Source organism: Cherax quadricarinatus, chromosome 39 (genome assembly GCF_038502225.1).
Source record: "Cherax quadricarinatus isolate ZL_2023a chromosome 39, ASM3850222v1, whole genome shotgun sequence".
Taxonomy (NCBI): Eukaryota; Metazoa; Arthropoda; class Malacostraca; order Decapoda; family Parastacidae; genus Cherax; species Cherax quadricarinatus.
In genome coordinates, this window is record NC_091330.1 from 24,628,745 (window position 1) to 24,653,922 (window position 25,178).

At 39.5% G+C, this 25,178-nt stretch overlaps 1 protein-coding gene across 3 annotated transcripts in view; it reads left to right on the forward strand.

The window, feature by feature from the left end:
- The window catches only part of Cds (CDP-diacylglycerol synthase), a 194,793-nt gene that overhangs the window by 26,301 nt on the left and 143,314 nt on the right, over positions 1-25,178 (forward strand). For all 3 annotated transcript variants that reach the window (XM_070092531.1, XM_070092534.1, XM_070092532.1), the window contains exon 2: positions 9,074-9,210. In XM_070092531.1, coding sequence (XP_069948632.1) covers positions 9,074-9,210 — 137 coding nt within the window. The remainder of the gene's footprint in view (positions 1-9,073; positions 9,211-25,178) is intronic.

The window sequence follows — 25,178 nt, forward strand, 5'->3', positions numbered from 1 at the left end:
TAGTCACCAGCACGACTTGCAATAGCTGTGTTAGGGTGATTTTCATCCATAAAGGTTTGCAGTTCAACCCACTGTGCACACATTTCCTTAATTTTTGAGGTAGGCACAATGGATTCTACAACTGGCATAGGCTTCTCAGGGTTAGCCCCAAACCCTTCAAAATCTCTCTTAATTTCCATACTAATTCTCACCCTTTTTACCACAGGGTTGGCACTAGAAGCTTTCTTGGGGCCCATGGTGACTTATTTTGCAGAAACAAGCACCAAAAACAGTGATAATATGGAATGTACCGAATGTATCCTTAGATGCGAGCACACTGGCTGGCTTGTAAACACTGGCACACACTGGGCAATTCAGGCCACATGTGGACATGTCTTGTACGAATCGTATCGAATACCGGGTTTTCAATCGGATACCGAGGCAAAATTTTTGCGTTAAAATGCATCGAATACCGGGGGTCCACTGTACTATCGAAATACTATCGTACCACGGTCAGCTGCTGCTGCACCACTGTCAGTTATACTATTCGAAGATATGGAGAGACTGTTGTTGGTGTGGCTTAACGAGAAACAATTACCGAGAAACAATTAACCCTAGAGGGTTAGCCACCCAGGATAACCCAAGAAAGTCAGCGAGTCATCGAGGACTAACTTATTTCTTGTGCCCCAGGATGCGACCCACACCAGTCGACTAACACCCAGGTGAACAGGAAAAAATGCCTGGAACTAGTGCTCATATTGGTGAATTTAAGGCCAGCAAAGGTTGGTTTGAGAGATTTAAGAATCGTAGTGGCATACACAGTGTGATAAGACATGGCAAAGCTGAAAAATTCCAACCTCAACAAGTGTTCATTTGTGACAAAACAAGCCTGTTCTGGAAGAAAATGCCAAACAGGACCTACATTACTCAGGAGAAAAAGGCACTCCCAGGATACAAGCCTATGAAAGACAGGCTAACTTTCTTGTTTTGTTGTAATGCTAGTGGGGATTGCAAAGTGAAGCCTTTACTCATGTATCACTCTGAAAATCCCAGAGTGTTCAAGAAAAACAGTGTCTCATCACTCATCAATACTCCTCAGTAAAGGCAAGTGTCATTTTAACATTTATTTATATAGTTATTGTGCACGTCTCATTGGTTTTCTTTGTAGGGAAATGTATATTTCATGGAAAAATTTTTTTTTTTTAATACTTTTGGCTGTCTGGAACAGATTAATTGGATTTCCACTATTTCTTATGGGGGAAATTAATTCGGCTAACGATAATTTTGTCTAATGATGAGCTTTCAGGAACGGATTAATATCGTTAGCCGAGGGTCCACTGTATACGTACACACTGTGCTGGCGTTCAGGCACACATTAAAATCACTAAGTCTCTCTCTGCTCTTGATGCCATGTTATAATACGCAATCTCTTGGGCGCATTAAATGTCATATACAGTGGACCCCCGCTTTACGATCACCTCCCAATGCGACCAATTATGTAAGAGTATTTATGTAAGTGCGTTTGTACGTGTATGTTTGGGGGTCTGAAATGGACTAATCTAATTCACAATATTCCTTATGGGAACATATTCGCTCAGTACTGGCACCTGAACATACTTCTGGAATGAAATAATATCGTAAACCGGGGGTCCACTGTATTACGTTAATGTAGACATTTCCATTAATCCATCTATGATATTTTTTCAAAATTATATAATAAACACGCTATGTAACATATAAACATGATAAATACTTCCCATAGTAGAATAAATTAACATAAATATGAGATGTGGTAGCCAGGCAACTTGTAGTCCAACATGAGAGAAAATGTGTAGTACACTATAATACACCTACCATCCGACTTACGACCTGCTCGACTTACGACCGTGTTTTTTATGCCAAATTTCTGGGAAATAAACAACTATTTGTGTTGTACACAGTGTTTATCCTAAACCTTACAGTATAAAATATAGTACTAACAACATAAAAAGTAAAGTAAAACATGAAATACCAAAATAAAACAATAAAATAAAGTCATTACAAAAATGTTTTGTTGATATTCAGTAGTAAAGTTCGACTTACGACCATTTCGACTTACGACCGGTTTCTCGGAACCGAACTCTGTCATAAGTCGGATGGTAGGTGTATTACTGGGGGTAACTAGAAAATCATTACTTTCGTATGCCTTCACTCAGAGCGTCATTTCTTCTAAAAATGGTGTTGTGAGAGAATGGGAGTGTTTCTCTTTATTTATTCTACTGTATCAACGTGGAGAAAACTTGTACACAGTGTAAAGTGACGAAAACAAGATGTGTTCGCCTGGTTCATTTACATTACGTGTGGGTGGAGGTGGGGCGGGGAGTTCTGCCCTGGCTTGCTGCCATACTTCCCAAACCTGACTTCCTACAAATAAAACTCACCTCTCGCCCTACATTAACCCTTTGAGGGTTGGTCACGTACATGTAGTACGTTTTAACAGGGTCGGTCACGTACTTATATGCCAAAATTCTAGTGCCTTTAAATCTGGTGGAAGAAAGCTGGTAGGCCTACATATGAAAGAATGGGTCTGCATGGTCAGTGTGTGCAGTATAAAAAAATCCTGCAGCACAGTGCCTAATGAGGAAAAGAAAACGTTAACCATGTTTTTGGTTTAAAACAGCAACTTTGCAGTGTATTTTTGTATGGTACTTATGGATGTATCCTTGTTTTCTTGGTCTCGCGTGATAGAATGAAGGATATATTACAGAAATAGATTTGATTTTGATTGGTTTCACAATGAACAGTACCTTGAAATTGAGCTCAAACTAGCAGAAATGTTCAATTTTTGCTGATGTTCAAGAGTAAACAAATCACACCACGTGTCCAATATACGTCAACTGGCGAGTCTAATATTCTTTTACAAGTGTCCTAATATTATATATACCATTTTTACAATAATGCAGTAGTCTGCATAACAGTAAATCTTCTATTTTTTTATGAGAAAAAAAATTCAAAATGGAAAGCAAGAGTAATATAAGAGGGGCCTGGAGACATGACTAATGAACAGAGGAAATGCTATTTTAGTACCAGGAATGTCTGTCTTGTTTATTCTGGACTATTTTGAAATTAGCATGTTTTGAAATTTGTGAAATTGACCAAATTGCCAATTTCTGACCACTTTATTGGGTAGTTGAAACCGGTAAATGGGCGGTTTCTTGTACTCGTTCGATAGAACAAATGGAGTTCTAGCAAAATAGCTATGAATTTGGTCGACAGAAACAATGGAATTAGCCAAAAATAGGGCTCAAAGTGGGCGAAATCGCCGATGCATATATATCATCGAGACCACTTTGTGAGAGGGTAATTCCGTAAGTTTTCCATCAAATTTCGTACTTTTGTTGTCATTACAATCTGGAAAAATTCTCTATCATTTCATAAGAAATTTTTTTGAGGGGGGGGGGGGGTCATTTTTCGACCCCCCTGAGTGGGAGTTCAGAATCTAGGTTCTCGACCTTCAAAGGGTTAAGACTACAAATATTTTAAGGTAAGTCATGGGTGTACTGTGTGTTTATTTTACATTTTATTGTTTTTAATGCCTAGTTCTATTGCTAACTTAATAAATGTTAGTGTATACTTGTTATCTGGCATATGCTTTCCAGCAGTATCCTGGAACCTAACCTGCCATATAAATGGGGCCCTACTGTATAAATAATATCAATGCATTTGTGAACACACATTAGACCCACCAGCTGGCGTGTATTGGACGTGTGATGTGATTTTTTTACTCTTGAACATCGACAAAAATCGAATATTTCTGCTACTTTGAGCTCAATTTCAAGCTATTTTCAGTACTAAAACCAATCAAAATCATCTCTATTTCTTCAACATATCTTCCATTCTATCAAATGAAACCAAGACACTGTGAATACAATTATAAAAACTACAAAAATACACCATAAAGCCTCTGTTTTAACCCTTTCACTGTCGAGACCTCTGCACACAAACTTACTCTCAGTGTCGAAGAATTTTCAGAAAATAAAAATTATTTTTTCTTATGAAATGATAGAGAATCTTTTTTCCAATGGTAATGACACCAAAAGTACGAAATTTGATGGAAAACTTATGGAATTATGCTCTTGCGAAGTTAAGGGTCTCGGCAGTATTTATGGATTGGCAATTTTGCCCACTTTGAGCCTTATTTTCAGCCAGCTCCATTGTTCCAGTTGACTAAACTCATAGCTATTTTGCTAGAACTCCATTTGTCTTATTGATTGAGTACAAGAAGTGTTCATTACCAATTTCAACTACCAAATAAAGTGATCAGAAATTGGTAATTTGGCTAGTTTCATACACAACTCAAGTAAGGCCAGTTTCATAATAGGGTCCAGAATTAACAGTGCAAACATTCCTAGCACTAAAATAAAATTTTCTCTGTTCATTAGTCATGTCTCTAGGCCCCTCATATACTATTATGCTTGCTTTCCATTTTGAATTTTTATTTACACAAAAAATTGAAGATTTACTGTTATGCAGACTACTGCATTATTGTATAAATGGTATAAATAACATCAGTGCATTTGTGAAAGTACATTAGACGTGTATTAGATGTGTGACGTGATTTATTTACTCAAACATTGGCAAAAATCAAACATTTCCTTTACTTTGAGCTAAATTTCAAGGTATTTTAATCTGTAAACCATTCAAAATCATCTTTATTTTTGTAATACATATTTTCTATCAAAGGAGACCAAGAAAACGAGAATAGAACCATAAGTTCCATATGAAAATACACCACAAATTCAGTGATTTAAACCAAACACATGGTTGGAGTTATTTTTTCTCATTATGCACTACGTGCTGCAGGATTTTTTTTTGTGCTGCACACACTGACCACTCAGGCCCATTCTCTCATATGTAGGCCTACCAGCTTTCTCCTGCACAATTTGAAGCCGCTAGAATTTTGGCATAATATTTTGAGACCGACACTGGCTTGTAAGCCATAATATTACGGGACCGATAGTGAAAGGGCTAATCCAAAAACACGGTCAGTTTTTTTTCTCATTATGCACTGTGGGCTGCAGGATTTGTTTAATATGATGTACACTTACCACATAGATGCATTCTCTCATTTCTAGGCCCACATTTACCGCTCAAAGCTTATCTAAATGAGCCGAGCTCATAACATAGTACTACACCTTGGACCCTACTTCAAAGCCGTAGAACTACGGGATGGACCCTCAAAGGATTAATTATACCCATTTTTCATTTATTCAGACCTACTACTAAAATATATATGCCACTGTAAGCTAAGAATGAAAATATTTTAAGGTAAATAATGTGTGTGTGCTGTATATGTATTTTTTAGGCCTAGCTCTATTGCTCACTTAATATATTATAGTCTAAACATGCTATCAGGCTTTTATACGCATTTGAAAAAAATTTGCTATGTTTCACTTTACAGAAGTAGCCCGGCCCACTTGTATCAGAGAATCTGTTCTTGGCCTTCACTGTGAGCACCGAAACTCGTGTGGCCGTGGACTCATCATCTGGCACATCATAACCAGTGATTTACTACTCTTATGCAATCCAGCATGATGATTCACAGACCACTGTTACTCTCACTCAAACAAGAAACACCTTACTTTTCTCTCTTCTTTCCCACTTATTACTCGTGTATTTTACATATTTTTTTATTTGCATAGTTATTAGGCCTACATTTTCTTTGGTTATTTTATTTGTTTAAAAATATTCTAGAATTGTTCTTCTCATACTGCTTTACACATTTGATGTGTTGCAGGTATGTCTGACATTGTCAACTGTCTCTTCTATATACATGTAGTTGCACTTGTTTATTAACTATGCCAATATGTTTGTGATAATTCCACATCACAGCTCACTTTTAAATTTGTTTTGCTGTTAATATTATTGATCAATATTTTGTTACTTTTAACTGCTGTAATAGAATTGGTGATATTTCTCCAAATGGGGAGTGATGGCATCAGTGTGGAGTGTAGTGTGTGTAGCAGCAGCACCTTAAAGGTGTGCTGCTCCTGTCTCACCTTACTAACTTAAGGCTGTATGCCTTCCTCAAATAGTTCTCTATTGATGTTTCCCTTCCATCAGGTGACTGCTTCAAATGAGTTATGTTTTTCTTGCAGTGACAGTGATTGTATCATTATTCATTGTACTTCTATATTTATATTCATATGCTGTCTTAAGTGAACATTATAATAACTTTTGAATGCTCTTATCAGAGAGTTAGTGTGTGATTATTATGCATGATACTGTGTGTCATTAACTTTTTATAACTTTAATTTGAAGATGTTGAACTTAGGTCAAAATATCTCATCTCTGGTATTTAAGTTTCTGTTTAAGGGTTTATAGTTTGCATTGGTTGTAGCACATATTATGTATACCAAGAACCCATTATATGTGAATTATGTATAACTCACCACTATTAAAGAGTTGTAAATACCCTATGAATTTTATGGAATGATACATTTGACTTTATTTGGTTTTAACAAAACTTGTAAGACAATCTAAGTTATATACCATGTTATTTATACTTATAGTAAGCCTTTTAAGAACATAAGAACATAAGACTGGAGGAACACTGCAGAAGGTCTACTGGCCCATGCGAGGCAGGTCCTTATCAAAACGACCTCTACCTAAAGCTACCCAAGAAATAACTCCCATACCCAATGACACCAATCAAACCCAGCCCCTCCCACTCATATATTTGTCCAATCTCTTCTTAAAGCTACCCAAGGTCCTCGCCTCTGTCACCCTACTGGGAAGACTGTTCCACGCATCTTAAGCTCTGTTAGAAAACCAGTATTTACCTATGTCCTTCCAGCTGCTGTGTTTCTACCAGTTTGCAATTCACTTTTTGTGACTTTTTTCATCTTTCACTCTGAATGGCTCGCCATTATCCCAAAGCAGGCTGGATATTTCTCCCTCCCATGCCCTTTGGACCTCCTTTGTGTTATGTTAGACTTAGCATCTCTGTGGTGTATACTGCTAGCCCCCCTCACCACCAGTTTCCTCCTGGATGCATTCCATTCCATTATTCCCTTAACCCCTTCAGGGTCCAAGGCCCAAATCTGAAGTGGTGCACCAGTGTCCAAGAATTTAAAAAAAAAAAAATTATTTTTTATTATGAAATGGTAGAGAATCTTTTTGTGAAGGGAATAAAACAAAAAGTACGAAATTTGATGGAAAATTGACGAAATTATGCTCTCGCGAATTTTGATGTGTCAGCGATATTTATGAATCGGCGATTTTGCCGACTTTGACTCCCATTTTAGGCCAATTACATTATTCCAGTCAACCAAATTCTTACCTATTTCACTAGTATTACTTCTATTCTATCGATTGAGCACAAGAAATCGCCAAGTCAACTGTTTCAACGACAAATTAAAGTGATCGGAAATTGTTAATTTGGCCAATTTAACACAAAGTTCAAAATATTCCAATTTCAAAATAGGGTAAAGAATAAACAATGTAGGTATTCCTGGAACTAAACTAACATTTCCTCTGTTCATTAGTTAGGTTTTGAGGCTTTACAAATAAATTCCATTTTTATTTTTTATTCACATAATGAATTTTTATTCACACCAAAAAATAGAAGATTTACTCTTATGCAATATTGTAATAATTGTATAAATATCATCACCATATTTGTGAATGCATATTAGACCCACCAGCTGGCGTGTATTAGACGTGTGAGGTCGTTTGTTTACTCTTGAATATCGGCAAAAATTTAACATTTCCGCTACTTTGAGCTCAGTTTCATGCCATTTCCAGTGCTAAAACCAGTCAAAATCATCTCTTATTTCTGTAATATGCCTTCCATTCTATCAAATGAGCCCAAGAAATCGCAAATACAACTATAAAAAACATACGAGAAAACACTGCAAAGTCGCTGTTTTAATCGAAAAATCATGATTTCAGTTTTTTCTCTCATTATACACAGTGTGCTGCAGGATCTGTTTTATGTGGTGCACACATACCACATAGATGTATTCTCTCATATCTAGGCCCAAATGTACCACTACAGTTTATCAGAGTGAGCTGAGCTCATGACGTAGATCTACGGTTTGGACCCTGAACGTAAAGCCGTAGATCTACGGGACGGACCCTCAAAGGGTTAAATGTAGATAAATGCAATGCATTCTCTCACATGTGGGCCTACCAGCTTTCTCCCGCTTGATTTGAAGCCGCTAGAATTATTGAGTATATATACGTCAGAAACATTGGTTCGTAAGACGTATTTATACGTCGAAAACAGTCAAAGGGTTAAGGACTGGTGCTAAAGAGCTCTCCTTAGAATAGAATCTTCCATTAAAGGCCTGTTGTGCTATAAATTTTTTTGTATTTAATTTACTTATTTTATTTTTTTATTATCACACTGGCCGATTCCCACCAAGGCAGGGTGGCCCGAAAAAGAAAAATTTTCACCATCATTCACTCCATCACTGTCTTGCCAGAAGGGTGCTTTACACTACAGTTTTTAAACTGCAACATTAACACCCCTCCTTCAGAGTGCAGGCACTGTACTTCCCATCTCCAGGACTCAAGTCCGGCCTGCCGGTTTCCCTGAATCCCTTCATAAATGTTACTTTGCTCACACTCCAACAGCACGTCAAGTATTAAAAACCATTTGTCTCCATTCACTCCTATCAAACACGCTCACGCATGCCTGCTGGAAGTCCAAGCCCCTCGCACACAAAACCTCCTTTACCCCCTCCCTCCAACCTTTCCTAGGCCGACCCCTACCCCGCCTTCCTTCCACTACAGACTGATACACTCTTGAAGTTATTCTGTTTCGCTCCATTCTCTCCACATGTCCGAACCACCTCAACAACCCTTCCTCAGCCCTCTGGACAACAGTTTTGGTAATCCCGCATACATAAATAATTGGGTGTAAAAGTCATTTACACAAGCACACAAATGTTTGGTGTAAAAAGGTTCTGCCAGCAGGCATAAGGTAATAGCCCAAATATACACTTTACTAGCTAGATATTGCATACTAGATAAAGTAATACACAAGAATTTGTATGTTTTTGAAGTAGGACATTTAAGGTGGGATGTGTAAGAGAGCATCACTTTACAGATTGTGCCAGGCTCGGAAATAGATTCTGATGATGACCCTCCATTGCAAGCTACAGAACCAAGACCAAGACACTCACTCAAAGGTGCTGAACAAGAGACTACCTTCCTTCATACTGTATTGTCTCCACTGCCAAAAAGGTAGGTAGGTGTCTGTGTGTTTGTCTGGCTCTGTCTATCTCTGTCTCCTTCCCTCCCCCCCCCCTTTTTTTTTTTTTTTTTTTTTTACACAGGGTTTGACAAGATTAGGTTAAGGGTCCCTAGCTTTACAAGTTGAGCATTCCTAACCATACTGACAAGCTAAGAGCTGTTACCTACATCATCTCACTTGAAAGCATTTTTATTATTATGAAACATGCAAGTAGGGAACAGGATGAAGTTGGAGCCATCTGTGGGCCAGCATTTTCATTTGATCAACTGACTTTATCTCGGTGATATCATTATGCTGTACAAATGTGTTCCAGACTCGAGTCATTCTGGGGATAAATGATCTCCTGTGAAGTGATGTTCTGGAGAAGGGTACAGCCAGAGTGAAGATGCTGCTTTTTGCCAGTCTTGTGGTATAGAAGCTTGCTCCTTGCTGTCCACGAAGTGGAGCCAAGTGTGGTACTTTGACAGTGTTCACCTTGTACATAACATTAGGGCTGCCCACATCCCTCCAGTGTCAAAGGCTCTGCTGAAATGACAGATCTATCCAGGATGGGTCCAGGCAAGAGATGAGGTGTCTTGCTCTGTTATATATTGTCAAGCAGTTGCAGATGAGATGGGAGGGCAGGCATGCCAAGAAAGTGCATAGTACTCAAGGTGTTAGCATACTTGTGCCTCATACAGAATTTTGCAACCCCTACCGTTGAGTAAATGCAAGATACGTCGAAATGCTGTAAGCTTCCTGACTGCCTTGTTTGCAAGATTTACACTGTGGTTTTTCATGATAAGTTTGGAGTCAAATTTCACCCCAAGGATATCAACTTCTTTCCCGGGTACCAACACTCTCCCATTCATACTTATTACTGCTCCGGCATTACCATCATGGTGCCTAGAGGCCATCATTTGTATTTTCTCAGGTGCAAATGTTAGCTGCCATCAGTTTCCCCAGGCTGATATAGCTCTTAGCTGGTGATTGATGTAGCTTAGAGCAGCTGGTATTTCTTCTCTTGGATAAGTAAATGTCAGAGAACAGTTGTCTGCATATGCATATGATTCTGGGATGAGATGAAGGTCATTGAAGTAGACATCCATAACAGTGGCCCAAGCACACTTCCCTGTGGAACACTTGCCCCAGTAGGATGTCTTGTTGATTCTGTTCCATTAAGAACTACCCTTAGAGATCTACCATGAAGGTAATCACTGAAGAGACATAATGTAAAGCCTGCAGTTCCCAGTGCTTGGAGTTATACCAAGAGGCCCTGGTGCTACACTTAGTCGAAAGCACCAGTAATGTCCAGTGCTACCACACAGCTGACTTTGGATTCATCCAGTGTCTGGTGCCATTTAGTGGAGAGGCTTAACAACAGACCAGCAGCAGAGTAACCTTTCCTGAAGCCATATTGATGGTCACAAAGTAGTGAGTGGTAGTTAGAAAACTGTCACTTGTCTTGAGATTGTCTCAAGGATCTTGCCAATGATTAGCAGGAGTGACACTGGTCACTCTGCTCTGCTCTTCTTTTTGTGAACAGGAACTACATTTGCCTCTTTCCACAGAGAAGGCCATTTACACTGTACTAGGCAGTGCTGAAAAATGCGAGTTAGAGGTGCTGCTAGCTGGTCTGCACATCTACTCAGCAATCTTGTGCTCAACTTGTCTGGGCCAAAAGCCTTTTCTTGGTCAAGCGATTTAAGAAGATGATGCACCTCCTCCTTCCTTATTGTCACCACTGACAGTTTTGACAGTTCTTGCAGCTAGCCAAGGAGGATCCCTTGCTGGATCAGGAACTTACATTTTGTTGTTAAGTAAGATACATATGCAACAGTTAGGTATCTTTATTTTGAGACGTTTCGCCTGCACAGTAGGCTTCTTCAGTTGAGTTCAGAAAAGTTGATTGAAGAGATGTGAAGATGATGTAATCAGTCCATCACCCTTGAAGTTTTGAGGTGGTCAGTCCCTCAGTCTGGAGAAGAGTATCGTCCCATAGTCTGAAACAATATGGAGTTGAAGTGACAGGATGGAGCCTTATATACCGCCAGGAGGTCAGATGTAGGCCACTAGTAGAGGTAAGAATGTAGTCGTTGGGAGGTCACGTCCCTCTCAAATCCAGCCATTCTCACTAGTAGAAGTTGTCCAAGTTGTTTTCTGTTTTGTACCAAGATACCATTGTGTTGCAGTGTCTGACAGAGTGAATATTAAAATGGTATAAAATACCGACAGGTTGTTAGGTAAGACACATATGCAACAGTTAGGTATCTGTGTAGGTATCTGATGGCCAATTTTTGAACTTCACTCATATGCCTATAGGCTTGCCTGTGCAAGTACCTGTTATAGGTAGTAGGATGTCTCTTATACTTTTGCCAAGCCTTGTACTTGGCAGTAGCAGCCTCTCTACAACAAAAGCCGAACCAAGGCTGATCTGTAGGCTTCATCACATACTGCCGGTGAGGGATGTGTTCTTGTCGTAGATTAAGGATGTGTCCAGTGAAGGTATTCGCTTGGTTGTCAACATCCCCTTGGAGAAGAGCATTCTAGTCGGTGGTGGTGACCTCAGAGCAAAGGGCTGGCCAGTTACCTTTTTCCCATAGCCAGGTTGTGTGTGTGGACTCCTCACCTCATTCTGTTGGGATCTTAACCCTTTCAGGGTCGACAGGCCCTCTCAGAGACTTGTTCTCAGGGTCCCCCAAATTTAAAAAAAAAAAAAAAAAAAAATCTTATGAAAAGATAGAGAATCTTTTCCCAGTCATAATGACACCAAAAGTATGAAATTTGATGGAAAACTTACGGAATTATGCTCTCGCGAAGTTAGCGGTCTTGACGATGTTTACGCATCGGCGATTTTCCCCACTTCGAGCCCTATTTTCGGCCAATTCCAGTGTACTTGTCGACAAAAATCATAACTATTTCGCTAGAACTCCATTTTTTCTATCGAATGAGTACAAGAAACCACCCATTTACCGATTTCAACTATCCAATACAGTGGTCAGAATCTAGCAATTTTTCCAATTTCACACAAATTTCAAAAGATGCCAATTTCCGAATAGGGTCCAGAATAAACAGGAAAGACATCCCTGGCATTAAAATAACATTTCCTCTGTTCATTAGTCACGTCCCCATGCCCCTCTTACATTCTTTTGCTTTCCACTTTGAATTTTTATTCTCACAAAAAAATAGAAGATTTACTGTTACGCAGACTACTGCATTGGTGTAGAAATGGTATAAATATTATCAGCGCACTTGTGAAAGAATATTAGACTCACCAGTTCACGTGTATTGGATGCATAGCATGATTTGTTTACTTTTGAACTTTGGTAAAAATCGAACATTTCTGCTACTTTGAGTGCAATTTCAAGGTAGTTTTCTTTGTAAAACCAGTCAAAATCATCTCAATTTCTGTAATATGTCTTCCGTTCTATAAAGTGAGACCAGGAAAACTAGAATACAACAATAAATGCCATACGAAAATACAGTGCAAAGTCGCTGTTTTAATCCAAAAACACGGTCCAAGTTTTTTTTTCCTCATTACGCACTGTGTGCTGCAGGATTTTCTTTATACCGCGCACACTGACAACATAGACCCATTCTTTCATATGTAGGCCTACCAGCTTTCTCTCACTAGAATTGAGGGCGCTAGAATTTAGGCGTACTAGTACGTCAAAAACCCTGGTGCCTAAGCCATACTAGTACGGCCAAAACCCTGAAAGGGTTAAGTGTTGTAAAAACAGCCTTGTGGTCAGATGATCCAACATAGCTGAGGGGTTGACAAGTGATTACCTTGTTCCAAATCACTCACTACTGGGTCAGGGGAGGAGCCAGAGTTGTGAATAGGGAAATCAACAAAGTTTCTCACGTCAAACACTGCAAGAAGGTCAGTCGGTTGGTCAGTCAGCCTCTGTCCCTCTTTTTTATACACAGGATTTGACAAGATTAAGTTAATCATTCCTAATTTTATTGACACGATAAGGATTCCTAACTTTATTGACAAGCTAAGAGCTGTTACCTATATCAGGTCATTTAACAGCCATTTTTATTGTTATGTGACATACAAATAGGGAGCATGATGAAGTTGGAGCCATCTGTGGGCCAGCAATTTCATTTAATCAACTGCCAGATGACTGTGAAACAAAAACCTGTAACTGTTTTGCATGATGGTAGGATTGCTGGTTTCTTTTTCTGTCTCATAAACACGCTAAGATAACAGGGATATCTTGCTACTCCTACTTACACTTTGGTCACACTTCACAGACACGCACATGCATATATATATATACATACATCTAGGTTTTTCTCCTTTTTCTAAATAGCTCTTGTTCTTTTTTATTTCTTCTATTGTCCATGGGGAAGTGGAAAAGAATCTTTCCTCCGTAAGCCATGCGTGTCGTATGAGGCGACTAAAATGCCGGGAGCAATGGGCTAGTAACCCCTTCTCCTGTATACAATTACTAAAAAAGAGAAGAAGAAAAACTTTATAAAACTGGGTTGCTTAAATGTGCGTGGATGTAGTGCGGATGACAAGAAACAGATGATTGCTGATGTTATGAATGAAAAGAAGTTGGATGTCCTGGCCCTAAGCGAAACAAAGCTGAAGGGGGTAGGAGAGTTTCAGTGGGGGGAAATAAATGGGATTAAATCTGGAGTATCTGAGAGAGTTAGAGCAAAGGAAGGGGTAGCAGTAATGTTAAATGATCAGTTATGGAAGGAGAAAAGAGAATATGAATGTGTAAATTCAAGAATTATGTGGATTAAAGTAAAGGTTGGATGCGAGAAGTGGGTCATAATAAGCGTGTATGCACCTGGAGAAGAGAGGAATGCAGAGGAGAGAGAGAGATTTTGGGAGATGTTAAGTGAATGTATAGGAGCCTTTGAACCAAGTGAGAGAGTAATTGTGGTAGGGGACTTGAATGCTAAAGTAGGAGAAACTTTTAGAGAGGGTGTGGTAGGTAAGTTTGGGGTGCCAGGTGTAAATGATAATGGGAGCCCTTTGATTGAACTTTGTATAGAAAGGGGTTTAGTTATAGGTAATACATATTTTAAGAAAAAGAGGATAAATAAGTATACACGATATGATGTAGGGCGAAATGACAGTAGTTTGTTGGATTATGTATTGGTAGATAAAAGACTGTTGAGTAGACTTCAGGATGTACATGTTTATAGAGGGGCCACAGATATATCAGATCACTTTCTAGTTGTAGCTACACTGAGAGTAAAAGGTAGATGGGATACAAGGAGAATAGAAGCATCAGGGAAGAGAGAGGTGAAGGTTTATAAACTAAAAGAGGAGGCAGTTAGGGTAAGATATAAACAGCTATTGGAGGATAGATGGGCTAATGAGAGCATAGGCAATGGGGTCGAAGAGGTATGGGGTAGGTTTAAAAATGTAGTGTTAGAGTGTTCAGCAGAAGTTTGTGGTTACAGGAAAGTGGGTGCAGGAGGGAAGAGGAGCGATTGGTGGAATGATGATGTAAAGAGAGTAGTAAGGGAGAAAAAGTTAGCATATGAGAAGTTTTTACAAAGTAGAAGTGATGCAAGGAGGGAAGAGTATATGGAGAAAAAGAGAGAGGTTAAGAGAGTGGTGAAGCAATGTAAAAAGAGAGCAAATGAGAGAGTGGGTGAGATGTTATCAACAAATTTTGTTGAAAATAAGAAAAAGTTTTGGAGTGAGATTAACAAGTTAAGAAAGCCTAGAGAACAAATTGATTTGTCAGTTAAAAATAGGAGAGGAGAGTTATTAAATGGAGAGTTAGAGGTATTGGGAAGATGGAAGGAATATTTTGAGGAATTGTTAAATGTTGATGAAGATAGGGAAGCTGTGATTTCGTGTATAGGGCAAGGAGGAATAACATCTTGTAGGAGTGAGGAAGAGCCAGTTGTGAGTGTGGGGGAAGTTCGTGAGGCAGTAGGTAAAATGAAAGGGGGTAAGGCAGCCGGGATTGATGGGATAAAGATAGAAATGTTAAAAGCAGGTGGGGATATAGTTTTGGAGTGGTTGGTGCAATTATTTAATAAATGTATGGAAGAGGGTAAGGTACCTAGGGATTGGCAGAGAGCATGCATAGTTCCTTTGTATAAAGGCAAAGGGGATAAAAGAGAGTGCAAAAATTATAGGGGGATAAGTCTGTTGAGTGTACCTGGTAAAGTGTATGGTAGAGTTATAATTGAAAGAATTAAGAGTAAGACGGAGAATAGGATAGCAGATGAACAAGGAGGCTTTAGGAAAGGTAGGGGGTGTGTGGACCAGGTGTTTACAGTGAAACATATAAGTGAACAGTATTTAGATAAGGCTAAAGAGGTCTTTGTGGCATTTATGGATTTGGAAAAGGCGTATGACAGGGTGGATAGGGGGGCAATGTGGCAGATGTTGCAAGTGTATGGTGTAGGAGGTAGGTTACTGAAAGCAGTGAAGAGTTTTTACGAGGATAGTGAGGCTCAAGTTAGAGTATGTAGGAAAGAGGGAAATTTTTTCCCAGTAAAAGTAGGCCTTAGACAAGGATGTGTGATGTCACCGTGGTTGTTTAATATATTTATAGATGGGGTTGTAAGAGAAGTAAATGCGAGGGTCTTGGCAAGAGGCGTGGAGTTAAAAGATAAAGAATCACACACAAAGTGGGAGTTGTCACAGCTGCTCTTTGCTGATGACACTGTGCTCTTGGGAGATTCTGAAGAGAAGTTGCAGAGATTGGTGGATGAATTTGGTAGGGTGTGCAAAAGAAGAAAATTAAAGGTGAATACAGGAAAGAGTAAGGTTATGAGGATAACAAAAAGATTAGGTGATGAAAGATTGAATATCAGATTGGAGGGAGAGAGTATGGAGGAGGTGAACGTATTCAGATATTTGGGAGTGGACGTGTCAGCGGATGGGTCTATGAAGGATGAGGTGAATCATAGAATTGATGAGGGAAAAAGAGTGAGTGGTGCACTTAGGAGTCTGTGGAGACAAAGAACTTTGTCCTTGGAGGCAAAGAGGGGAATGTATGAGAGTATAGTTTTACCAACGCTCTTGTATGGGTGTGAAGCGTGGGTGATGAATGTTGCGGCGAGGAGGAGGCTGGAGGCAGTGGAGATGTCATGTCTGAGGGCAATGTGTGGTGTGAATATAATGCAGAGAATTCGTAGTTTGGAAGTTAGGAGGAGGTGCGGGATTACCAAAACTGTTGTCCAGAGGGCTGAGGAAGGGTTGTTGAGGTGGTTCGGACATGTAGAGAGAATGGAGCGAAACAGAATGACTTCAAGAGTGTATCAGTCTGTAGTGGAAGGAAGGCGGGGTAGGGGTCGGCCTAGGAAGGGTTGGAGGGAGGGGGTAAAGGAGGTTTTGTGTGCGAGGGGCTTGGACTTCCAGCAGGCATGCGTGAGCGTGTTTGATAGGAGTGAATGGAGACAAATGGTTTTTAATACTTGACGTGCTGTTGGAGTGTGAGCAAAGTAACATTTATGAAGGGATTCAGGGAAACCGGCAGGCCGGACTTGAGTTCTGGAGATGGGAAGTACAGTGCCTGCACTCTGAAGGAGGGGTGTTAATGTTGCAGTTTAAAAACTGTAGTGTAAAGCACCCTTCTGGCAAGACAGTGATGGAGTGAATGATGGTGAAAGTTTTTCTTTTTCGGGCCACCCTGCCTTGGTGGGAATCGGCCGGTGTGATAATAAAAAATAAAAAATAATCATTATGTTGTATGAACATGTTCCAGACCAGACTCATCCTGGGAATAAATGATCTGAGATGAAATGATGTTCTAGAGAAGGGTACAGTCAGAGTGAAGTTGCTGTTTGTTGCCTGTCTTGTTGTGTAGAAGCTCACCTAACACTGTCATTGGAGTGGAGACAGGTGTGGTACTTTGATGATATCGGCCTTGTACATAACAGTAAGGCCACCCACATCCCTCTGGTGTTGAAGGCTCTGCTGAAATGACAGATCTATCCAGGCTGGGTCCAGACGAGAGATGAGGTGTCTTGCTCTGTTTTCTACTCAGTCAAGAAGTTGCAGATGAGATGGGGGCAGACAATCCAAGAAAGTGGGGCATACTCAAGGTGTGAGAGTACTTGTGCCTTGTTCAGAATCTTGCATCCTCTTCTGTCAAGCAGATGCTAAATACGTCAAAGTACAGTAAGCTTCCTGGCTGCCTTGTTTGCCAGGTTTACAACGTGGTTCTTCGTGATCAGTTTGGAGTCGAATTTCATCCCAAGGATATCAGCTTCATCCCCAGGTCCTAACACTTCTATTCATACTTACCATTGCTCCATCATTACCATCATGGTGCCTAGAGACCATCATTTGCGTTTTCTCAGATGCAAGTGTTACCTGCCATCGGTTTCCCCAGGCTGATATAGCTCTTAGCTGGTGATTGATGTAGATTAAAGCAGCTGGCATTTCTTTTTCTCTTTTTTGTTTTTTTTACACAGGGTTTGACAAGGTTAGGTTAATCCTTAACCCTTTGACTGTTTCAGTCGTATATATACGTCTTATTCGTCGACTTTTAATAACATTGCTACAGGTTCCTTCTAGACAGATGAAAACCAAGATGGAAAATAAGAAGGTTCTCTTCTTATTCTCCATTCTTCCAAGTCAATTGCAGTTGTAATGCAGAAGTATCAAAAGAAATTACCACCGTGTTTGCGAATATATACTCATAAATTCTAGCGGCTTCAAATCGAGCAGGAGAAAGCTGGTAGGCCCACATGTGAGAGAATGGGTCTGTGTGGTCAGTGTGCACCATATAAAAAAAAATCCTGCAGCACGCAGTGCATAATGAGAAAAAAACTCCGACCTTATTTTTTTTTAATTAAGATGCTGACTTTGTGGTCTATTTTCATATACTATTTATGGTTGTATTCTCATTTTCTTGGTCTCATTTTATAGAATGGAAAACATATTATAGAAATAGAGGTGAGTTTGATTGGTTTTACTATGAAAAGAACCTTGAAATGGAGCTCAAAGTAGGGGAAATGTTTGATTTTTGCCGATGTTCAAAAGTAAACAAGTTATGTCATTTTCCAATAAATGTCCAAGTAGCCATTCTAATATGCAGTCATGAATGGGTTGACATTGTTTATACAATTATTACAATATTGCAGTAGCCTGCATAGCAGTAAATCTATTTTTTGTTTGAATAAAAATTCAAAATAGAAAGGAAGAGTAATATCAGAGGGGCCTGGAGACATGACTGATGAACAAAGAAAATATTTTAGAGCCAGGAATGTCTGTGTTGTTCATTCTGGACCCTATTTTGAAATTGTCATATTTTTTAATTTTTGTGAAATTGGCCAAATTGCAAATTTCTGACAATGTTATTGGGTAGTTGAAATCAGTAAATGGGCAGTTTCTTGTACTCAGTCAATAGAAAAAATGGAGTTCTAAAGAAACAGCTATGAGTTTGGTTGACTGGAACAATAGAATTAGCCAAAAATAGGGCTCAAATTGGGCAAAATCGCTGATTCATAAATATCACCGAGGTCGCTAACTTTGTGAGAGCGTAATTCTTTCAGTTTTCCATCAAATTTCGTTCTTTTGGTGTCATTACAATTGGGAAAAGATTTTCTATCATTTCATAAGAAAATTTTTTTTTTTTTTCGGAAATTTTGCCACACCAGGAGACGCCTCAGGATTTGGGGTTGCGACAGTCAAGGGGTTAAACTGTCCAAATGTAGATCTACATTCATTCACGTGGCGCTCCGAATATTCTGAAAAATGAAAAAATAATTTTTTTCTTTTAAAATGAAGAGCACATTTCTCTACATGTTATAGGATTAACCCTTAACCCTTAAACGGTCCAAACAAATCATCGTTCAAATTCGTAGTGCTACAAAAGTAGATATACTTTTTTTTTACATATTTTCAATTTTTTTTTTTCAACAAGTCGGCCGTCTCCCACCGAGGCAGGGTGACCCAAAAAAAAGAAAGAAAATCCCCAAAAAGAAAATACTTTCATCATCATTCAACACTTTCACCACACTCACACATTATCACTGTTTTTGCAGAGGTGCTCAGAATACAACAGTTTAGAAGCATACACATATAAAGATACACAACATATCCCTCCAAACTGCCAATATCCCAAACCCCTCCTTTAAAGTGCAGGCATTGTACTTCCCATTTCCAGAACTCGAGTCCGACTAGTATATGAAAATAACCGGTTTCCCTGAATCCCTTCACTAAATATTACCCTGCTCACACTCCAACAGATCGTCAGGTCCCAAGTACCATTCGTCTCCATTCACTCCTATCTAACATGCTCATGCACGCTTGCTGGAAGTCCAAGCCCCTTGCCCACAAAACCTCCTTTACCCCCTCTCTCCAACCCTTTCGAGGATGACCCCTACCCCGCCTTCCTTCCCCTATAGATTTATATGCTTTCCATGTCATTCTATTTTGACCCATTCTCTCTAAATGACCAAACCACCTCAACAACCCCTCTTCTGCCCTCTGACTAATACTTTTATTAACTCCACACCTTTTCCTAATTTCCACACTCCGAATTCTCTGCATAATATTTACACCACACATTGCCCTTAAACAGGACATCTCCACTGCCTCCAACCGTCTCCTCGCTGCTGCATTTACCACCCAAGCTTCACACCCATATAAGAGTGTTGGTACTACTATACTTTCATACATTCCCTTCTTTGCCTCCATAGATAACGTTTTTTGACTCCACATATACCTCAACGCACCACTCAACTTTTTTCCCTCATCAATTCTATGATTAACCTCATCCTTTATAAATCCATCCGCCGACCCGTCAACTCCCAAGTATCTGAAAACATTCACTTCTTCCATACTCCTCCTCCCCAATTTGATATCCAATTTTTCTTTATCTAAATCATTTGATACCCTCATCACCTTACTCTTTCCTATGTTCACTTTCAACTTTCTACCTTTACACACATTCCCAAACTCATTCACTAACCTTTGCAATTTTTCTTTAGAATCTCCCATAAGCACAGTATCATCAGCAAAAAGTAACTGTGTCAATTCCCATTTTTAATTTGATTCCCCAAAATTTAATCCCACCCCTCTCCCGAACACCCTACCATTTACTTCCTTTACAACCCCATCTATAAATATATTAAACAACCATGGTGACATTACACATCCCTGTCTAAGACCTACTTTTACCGGGAAGTAGTCTCCCTCTCTTCTACACACTCTAACCTGAGCCTCACTATCCTCATAAAAACTCTTTACAGCATTTAATAACTTACCACCTATTCCATATACTTGCAACATCTGCCACATTGCTCCTCTATATTTTCAATAACAAAAAAAAAATTGTAAATAAAAGTTTTTTTACACGTTTTCAAATGTAAAACAAAAAAGAAGATCTACATTTTTTTACATACTTTCAGATGTTGAAAAAACGTATATATACGTTTGGACTGTTTAAGGGTTAAACTGTCCAAACGTAGATATACATTGACGTGTGGCAGGCTCCGAATGTAGATCTATGTTTTTTTACATGCTTTCAAATGGGAAAATCAAGGTCGGAGCACTACGCATGTGAACGTAGATTTATGTTTGGACAGTTTAATCCTTTCAGGGTTTCAGCCGTACTAGTACAGTGAACCCCCGCATACCGTTGGCATCACATAACGTTAAATCCGCATACTGATACATTTTATCGCTAAGATTTTGCCTCGCATACCGCTAAAAAACCCGCTCAACACTATTCGTCCGAGACGCGTCTAATGTGCGGCCTGAGCCAGCCTCGCATGTTCCGCCGGTGGCATTGTTTACAAGCCAGCCTCCGCGGTAACATCCAAGCATACAATCGTAACATTTCGTATTATTACAGTGTTTTTGGTGATTTTATCTGCAAAATAAGTGACCATGGGCCCCAAGAAAGCTTCTAGTGCCAACCCTGTGGTAAAAAGGGTGAGAAATATTATCGAAATACTGTGGTACCATGGTCAACTGCTGCTGCTGCTGCTGCTGTAGCACTGTCAGCTGCTGCTGCTGCTGTAGCACCGTCAGCTGCTGCTGCTGCTGCTGTACCACCGTCAGCTGCTGCTGTAGTACCGTCTGCTGCTGCTGTAGCATCGTCTGCTGCTGCTGTAGCATCGTCTGCTGCTGCTGTAGCACTGTCAGCTGCTGCTGTAGCACTGTCAGCTGCTGCTGCTGCTGCTGCTGCACTGTCAGCTGCTGCTGCTGCTGTAGCACTGTCAGCTGCTGCTGCTGCTGTAGCACTGTCAGCTGCTGCTGCTGCTGTACCACCGTCAGCTGCTGCTGCTGCTGTAGCACTGTCAGCTGCTGCTGCTGCTGTAGCACTGTCAGCTGCTGCTGCTGCTGCTGCTGTAGCACTGTCAGCTGCTGCTGCTGCTGTACCACTGTCAGCTGCTGCTGCTGCTGCTGCTGCTGTAGCACTGTCAGCTGCTGCTGATGCTGCTGTAGCACTGTCAGCTGCTGCTGATGCTGCTGTAGCACTGTTGTTGGTGTGGCTTATTGAGAATACCAAGAAACAATTAACCCCAGAGGGTTAGCCACCCAGGATAACCCAAAAAAGTCAGTGTCATTGAAGACTAACTTATTTCCATTGGGGTCCTTAATCTTGTCTCCCAGGATGCAACCCACACCAGTCGACTAACACCCAGGTGAACAGGGAAAAACGCCTGGAACTAGTGCTCATATTGAATTTAAAGCCAGCAAAGGTTGGTTTGAGAGATTTAAGAATCGTAGTGGCATACACAGTGTGATAAGGCCTGTTCTGGAAGAAAATGCCAAACAGGACCTACAGTACTCAGGAGGAAAAGGCACTCCCAGGACACAGTGTCTCATCAGTCATTGCTGCATCTTCAATAAAGGTAAGTGTCATTTATTCTTCATTTAGTAGAGTAGTGCATGTACTACTCTACTACTGTGCATGTATCCTCTTTGTGTGTAGGAAAATGTATATTTCATGTGGTAAAATTTTTTTTTTCATACTTTTGGGTGCCTTGCACAGATTAATTTGATTTCCATTATTTCTTATGGGGAAAATTCATTCGCATAACGATAATTTCGCATAGCAATGAGCTCTCATGAACGGATTAATATCGTTATGCGGGGGTCCACTGTACAGCTTACGTGCCAGGGTCCTTGACGTACTAGTACTCATAAATTCTAGCGCCTTCAAATCTAGTGAGAGAAAGCTGGTAGGCCTACCTTTGAAAGAATGGGTCTGTGTGGTCAGTGTGCGTGGTATAAAAAAAATCCTGCAACACACAGTGCGTAATGAGAAAAAAAAAACTTTGACCGTGTTTTTGGATTAAAACGGTGACTTTACACTGTATTTTTGTATGGTATTTATTATTGTATTCTAGTTTTCCTATTCTCATTTGATAGAATGGAAGACATATTACAGAAATTGAGATGCTTTTGACTGGTTTTACAATGAAAAGTACCTGGAAATTAAGCTCAAAATAGCAGAAATGTTTGATTTTTACCAAAGTTCAAAAGTAAACAAATCATGCTAAGCATCTAATACACGTCAACTGGTGAGTCTGATATTCTTTCACAAGTGCGCCGATATTATTTATACCATTTCTACACTAATGCAGTAGTCTGCATAGCAGTAAATCTTCTATTTTTTGTGAGAATAAAAATTCAAAATGGAAAGCAAAAGAATGTAAGAGGGGCGTGGGGACGTGAGTAATGAACAGAGGAAATGTTATTTTAGTGCCAGGAATGTCTTTCTTGTTTATTCTGGACCCTATTCGGAAATTGGCATCTTTTGAAATTTGTGTGAAATTGGCAAAATTGCTAGATTCTGACCACTGTATTGGATAGCTGAAATCGGTAAATGGGTGGTTTCTTGTACTCATTCCAAAGACAAAATGGAGTTCTAGCGAAATAGTTATGATTTTTGTCAACAAGTACACACTGGAATTGGCCGAAAATAGGGCTCAAAGTGGGCAAAATCGTCGATGCGTGAACATCGTCAAAACCGCTAACTTCATGCAAGCATAATTCTGTAAGTTTTCCATCAAATTTCATACTTTTGGTGTCATTATGATCGGGAAAAGATTCTCTATCTTTTCATAAGAAAAAATAATTTTTTTTTTCTTGAAATTTGGGGGACCCTGAGAACAAGTCTCTGAGAGGGCCTGTGGACCCTGAAAGGGTTAAGTGTTAAAAAGAGATTTTAGGGTTAGTACTTACCAAGATATAAGACTGAAGTTGGCTCTGGATGCTCACTTGTCAGCAACATCGACTCCTGCTTCTTGCATTAGTGTTGCCAATATAACTTTTTTTCTCGTTTTTATTTTAATTTATATATTTTTTATGTTCTGATAATTACAGTTTATAATAGTTCTTGTAATTTCATAGCCAATCTTTGTTCTGACACTAATATTAGGTACCTAAATAGCACTCAAATAGTCACATTCACATTGACAGGTGAACATTTACACCTGCTTGGGTTATTTACTATTGTCTAGAAATATACACAAAGTATTTATAGGTTCCAGCAATGTTTTAGATACCCTGGAGTATACCTTGAAGCATGTTGTTATGAAAGGCATCCCTATACTGTTGACAGCCCAGTGACATTTGATAAATACCCACTGCTCCAGCTAACCCTCGCTGTATTTGTTATCACTGTTACACACACAAACATGTGTTGTCTCTGTTTATTTATCTGTGTGGAGTATATGTATATCACACTCCTTGAAGAATTGTGTAATGACATCTGTTATCAGCTCGGTGACATTTGATAAATGAGTGCTCGGGGGAACTCTGGCTTTATTTGTTTTCACTGATACACACAGACATGTTTCTGTCTATCTATCTTTCTGTCTATCTTTGTCTGGAATTTTTGGATTATTCTAGGTAATTTACACCATGTATAATTGTACTTATGTCTACATGTGAGACAGATATAGATAGACAGATGTAGAGATATAGATATATAGACAGATATAGACAGAAATATAGACAGAGATATAGACAGAGAGAGAGCCAAAGCAAGCCAGCCAGCCAGCCTGCCGAATACTTAAGAACTTAAGAAAGAAGGAATACTGCAGCAGGTCTACTGGACCATGCATGCAATGCGGGTACATGTCACCCTCCCCCTGGCTTAGACCAATGACCTGCCTAGTCAGGTCACATCCATTGAAGGAAGGAGCATGACATCAGACCTAGTAGCACAAGCTAGTCAGGTCCAACTCACACCCACCCACACTCACTCATGTATTTATCTAACCTATTTTTACTTTCCTCTTAACCCTTTGAGGGTCCGTGCCGTAGATTTACAGCTTTACGTTGAGGGTCCAAACCGTAGATCTACATCATGAGCTCAGCTCACTCTGATAAGCTGTGAGCGGTAAATTTTGGCCTAGATATGAGAGAATACATCTATGTGGTATGTGTGCACCATATAAAACAAATCCTGCAGCACACAGTGCATGAGAGAAAAAACCGAGACCGTAATTTTCGATTAAAATAGCAACTTTGCAGTGTTTTTTTTGTATGTTTTTATAGTTGTATTTGCGATTTCTTGGTCTCATTTGATAGAATGGAAGATATATTACAGAAATAGAGATGATTTTGATTGGTTTTAGTACTGGAAATGGCATGAAACTGAGCTCAGAGTAGTGGAAGTGTTAAATTTTTGCCGATGTTCAAGAGTAAACAAATGACCTCACACGTCTAATACACGCCTGCTGGTGGGTCTAATATACATTCACAAATGTAGTGATATTATTTATACAGTTATTACAATATTGCATAAGAGTAAATCTTCTATTTTTTAGTTTGAATAAAAATTCATTATGTGAATAAAAAATCAAAATGGAATTCATTAGTAAAGCCTGAAAACGTAACTAATTGAACAGAGGAAATGTTAGTTTAGTGCCAGGAATGCCTGCATTGCTTAATCTGGACTATTTTGAACTTTGGATTAAATTGGTCAAATTACCAATTTCCGATCACTTTATTTTGTAGTTAAAACAGTTGACTTGGCGAATTCTTGTGTTCAATTGATAGAATAGAAGTAACACT